The sequence below is a fragment of the Onychostoma macrolepis genome, chromosome 01, assembly GCF_012432095.1.
Source record: "Onychostoma macrolepis isolate SWU-2019 chromosome 01, ASM1243209v1, whole genome shotgun sequence".
Lineage (NCBI taxonomy): Eukaryota > Metazoa > Chordata > Actinopteri > Cypriniformes > Cyprinidae > Onychostoma > Onychostoma macrolepis.
In genome coordinates, this window is record NC_081155.1 from 3,558,793 (window position 1) to 3,563,612 (window position 4,820).

The window sequence follows — 4,820 nt, forward strand, 5'->3', positions numbered from 1 at the left end:
AGCAACTGCTTATTTATTGTAATGGAAAGCTTTGCAAATTGTGTTTTAATGTAAATAAAGTATTGTCAATATATTTGAAGTTTTGCATTATTATTTATTTACATGGTGGTAATAATAATAATAATAATAATAATAATAATAATAATACCAGGATGGTTAAAGCAACATTTTGGGCAAATAACCCAACAAATTAGTTATTTTATAACCCAATTAATTGGGTAAAAATTACTACCCAATGAAATGGGTTAAAATAACCCAACATTAGGTAGGTGCTATAGTAACCCACCATTGGGTTATCTGTTGGGTCATTTTTAACCCAACTATTTTAAGTGAGTACTTACTTTTGTAGATGTGCTTACAGTGTTCAGAATGTTAATACTCTCAGCTGTTGTTGTATTTATTATTTCATGTATTTATTATAACAGTTTCTTCCTCCAGGCAATCCAACTTATGAACAGTTAAATTTGTTTGTTTATTTATATTTATATATGTGTATTTTTTTAGTCTCATCTTATTTTTATTGTCTGTGTGTCGTTGTTGTCTCTGTAAACTGGAAGCTTATGACACTAAAACAAATTCCTTGTATGTGCAAGCATACTTTGCAATAAAAGCTCTTTCTGATTCTGATTCTGAAGAAAGTGTGTAAAGAATGTTAATGTTTAACCAGAGATTTATATGCACAAAAAGATGTGTTATATACAGATGTACAAATTTCATCTTTCTTTATCAGAATTAAACTTTCATACCTAAATAAATAACAAGGAAATAATTGTCTTGGCATGTTATTCATATACAATGCTGCTATTTTTACCATAAGCTTTTCATTGTCAAGTAAATCAAAACATTATTAATTTGTTATCAATATGGTTCATTAGTTAACATGAACTAATAATGAACTGCACTTATACAGCATTTATTAATCTTTGTTAATCTCAACATTTACTAATACATTATTAATCTTGCTAACATTAGTTAATGCTCTGTTAACTAACATGAACAAACAATAAACAACTGTATTTTCAATAACTAACGTAAACGAAGATTAGTAAATACAATAACAAATGTATTGCTCATGGTTAGTTCATGTTAGTTAATACATTAATGTTTAATGAACCTTATTGTAAAGTGTGACCATTCATTTTAATAACATCTTAAGATATGACACTTGCTGAGAATATTTAACTTTTATTTAAATGTTAATAGTACATGTAACAGTAAAGCATATACTGAAATTAAAATAAAAAAACGACCATAAATAACTTATAAGTGGTAAATGACCAATGCACATGAATAGAAATAACTTAAACGTTGTAAATAAACTATATTCGTTGACATTGCGATTGCAATGTGACAAGTCAAAAGCAGTACTTGGATTCTTGCTTGGAAATGTACATAATGAAACGTTTTCCAAAAATTAACAGATTTACAGTGTATTGTTTAATACTATATATTTTTACCAGTTATAAGTAATTAACGGGTTCACAGTTTTGTTTTATATAATTAAGTATTAATACCATGTAGGTCTATTGTTTCAACCGCATTTCCTATTTACCGCGGCGTCGACGTCATTACTTTGCCACTAACCAATGAGAAGTTTTGTGGGCGGGGCTGCACGTGCAGGCTGCAGCCGGGTGTACTTGGTTTGTTGTGGTTGTAAAGAAATACGGCGTCTTAATAAGTTTATAATAAACACATTTTTGAGCTCATTAAGAATGCTAAAAACCGTTGAAAAAAAATACTTCATTACACTTCTTTTAACAACTAAGCTTTTGATTTTTATAATGTTTTATTAAATAAAATTGTCACATAATGATTTCGGCAAAATAGCGCCCACTATGCACTACTTAACCCGTTTTTGCGACACTGCTTCACAAACTCAAAGACGCCATGGCGAAATGCACAGAAAAATTTAGACATCGATCAGCACTCATCATACAAACCTCAACGCTGGTGACGATCATCAAACTAATTCAGATAAACATATCAACTGCAATGCATGCTGGGAGTCATTGTGTTTTGTATGTTGAAACCCCACATGCATTTCAGAATAAAATTTTATTTTTGTGATTGTCACCATTGTTGAGTTTCATTCGCTGATTCTTGATTCAACAATTTAATGTATTCACGTGTCATTTGCTTTATGCACTGCAAAATCATTTGTGTTAACGCTGATGTTGTCATGTACAGTATAAATTTGTTGCATTATTGGAGTGAACACTATGAGGCGCTACTGCATTATAATGAAAGCGTTCGAAAGTAAACACAACCGCTCTTTAGTACTTCAGACTGTGATGCTTTTCTGCACCGCTAGCAGAAGTGCGAGTGTCTTTCATATGAGCGGTTTAAAAACGAAAGTGAAAGAAGAAAAACGGTTTCAAAGAGAAAACCCCGCCAACACTGAGTATTCAAACGACCGCCAGTTTTGTGGTAAGAAACTATTTTTTTTAAGGTCTAACTTATTGTAGTTTTTTTTCTTTTCTTTTTTTCGATTTTTCTTAAATGGGATTGTTGCCAGGATTTCGACTGCTTAACAGCTCTTAACAAAATGGCAAAACTTGCACCAGTAAATTAATTTTAGGGAGACCGGGATGTTTGTAAAAGGGGTCAGTTGTAACAATTTCAATTCACTTGGGTAAAATTGGTTTTATATTCGTACATTCAGACTATTGCATTCAATTACTTTGTTAATCGCACTACATCGGACATTCATCGGTCTTTCGCAAGTAATTATGACATTAAAACAATATTTGGCCATTTTGATCGATTGTGAAAAAAATGTAGTAGGTTGACAATGATGTCGCTGATTAGAATTTACAAAAAATAACTTTATTGCACATATAATTAGAAAGTTATTGAACACGGAAATGTGTGAATGTTGTGAATGTGCGAATATAAAACCAACTTTACCCAAGTAGGAACAAGTTACAAATTCCCTTCACAAATTCTCAGTTTAGTCCTTATTCCACATGTTAGGAAGTAGAGCCCTGTGGCAGACACCAGATTTTAAAGGAGAAAAACTAATTTTGAGGTAAAAAAAAAAAATATATATATATATGTATATATATATATATATATATATTTATTATTATTTTTTGTGATGACAGTCCCTGCTTTGTAGTTAAACTCATCAAAGTAAATTATGTTTATTGTGTGTCTGTGTATATATTTTTTTCATGCACGTTGTTAGCTGTAAGGTGAGCTAGTTCATGGCTACAAGACTCTGGGTTAGTTGTAACATCAATGAAACATTTTATAATTGTTAAAACATAAAAACATTTTTTTGTTTGTTTTGTTTTGTTTTATTATGTTTTCTTTGAACTTCAGTATGCCTAGGTCTTGGAAAAGAAAGACCAACCGAGGGGTGTCTCTAAATGTTCAAGTGCCCAAGTTCAGTTTTATTATGGCCTATTACTATGTCTGACATTAACAAACATGCTTAAACATACAGACATGCACGTTATTCAGTTTTATTATCATGATGCTAATGTAACACACACAAAAGCACACACCAACAATGTTGAAAAATCAGTGTTGAAAACAAAGCTTTGTACTTGTACAAAGTACTGCTTGTGTCTTATTTTTAGCACTCTGTAGTATGCATACTGAGCAGTGTTCATTTTATTGTTTCATCTGGGCTGACCCATGTGGGGCCCTCATGGAAACTGAGGACAAAACTGGCTGGGGCCCAGTTAGATAGCCCAGGTGCCACCCATCTGGGCCCCACATAAGTTTGTTGGCTGGGAACATGCTCACATTTTTAACACACTATAAATATTAGTTTATAAACATAAATGGCAGTTGGCCAATTTAAGGTAGTCAGTTTCTGGAAATGAAATGAAATAGAAAAAAAAAAGAATAATAGTGCATTACAGTAAGTAAATAACTGTAAAATTAACAGTAAACTACAAGCAGGTGTGCTGCAAGTTTTACCATTAATTTACAGGACAATCTTTTCTACATTGTAATTCTAAATACAGAACAAATCTAAAAACAAACGGTACTTTGCAGGTAAAGCTGCTGCCCGTTAAATATTGCTAATTTACAGTGGAAAGTTTTACAGTTTATTTATCTCTAACCAGTATTTTTATTTTTATTTTCTGCAGAGAAAAGACAGAAGAAATTTGCTGAGGATTTGCAGAAATACTCAAACATTTCAAAGGACATCATGAAGGCAAGTGAAGTGATAAAAGGGGAACATAAATCTCCAATATGGGAAATTATAGCAAACATTGAAATTATGTCCTAGTCATGACTTGTGTGAAGCTGTTATCAGGGCTGCCAGCATTGCTTACCTGCATGGGGTGCGTTCCTCAAAACCATCGTTAGCTATATGGTCGTCATTTCCATTGAACTCTATGGTAACGACAGAACTTGCAACCATAGTTTCTTTTGGGAAACACACCCCAGTTTTCACAAAAGACAATACAACATAAATTACACTGTAGAACAGTACAAATTTCACTGCACTTACCGGTAATAAAAAAATAATAATACTGAGACCTGCTCATTTAGAGAAGGGGGAAGACAAAAAAAAAAAAATTACCCACACAGTAAAACCCCCAGTGTTAAATCAACACTCCCAGTGTATATATAATCCACACTCAGAGTGTTAAAAAAGTAACACTGAAGTAGTGTTAAAGTTAACGAGATAATTAGTTTAGTAATTGAGTGATGATTGAGCAGTAATGAAGAACACCTGCTCAAACTGACTCACTGAAAGAAAGAAAACAAGAACAGAAAAAAAGAGACGAGACGAGCAGAAATACAAGAACTACAACTGACTTCAGACACAGCCTTAGATGAAATCAACACAAGATAAA

General features: G+C 32.2%; 1 protein-coding gene across 3 annotated transcripts in view; it reads left to right on the top strand.

Moving 5' to 3' along the window:
• Window positions 1–2,262: 2,262 nt before the first annotated feature.
• The window catches only part of LOC131544542 (uncharacterized), a 71,774-nt gene continuing 69,216 nt past the window's right edge, over window positions 2,263–4,820 (top strand). For 2 of the 3 annotated variants that reach the window (XM_058782842.1, XM_058782848.1), the window contains exons 1-2: window positions 2,266–2,427; window positions 4,104–4,171. In XM_058782842.1, the coding sequence (XP_058638825.1) occupies window positions 2,292–2,427; window positions 4,104–4,171 (204 nt within the window). In that variant the 5' untranslated portion in view covers window positions 2,266–2,291. Of the gene's footprint in view, window positions 2,428–4,103; window positions 4,172–4,820 lie in introns of all 3 variants that reach the window. The other variant, XM_058782857.1, reaches the window with a different exon arrangement.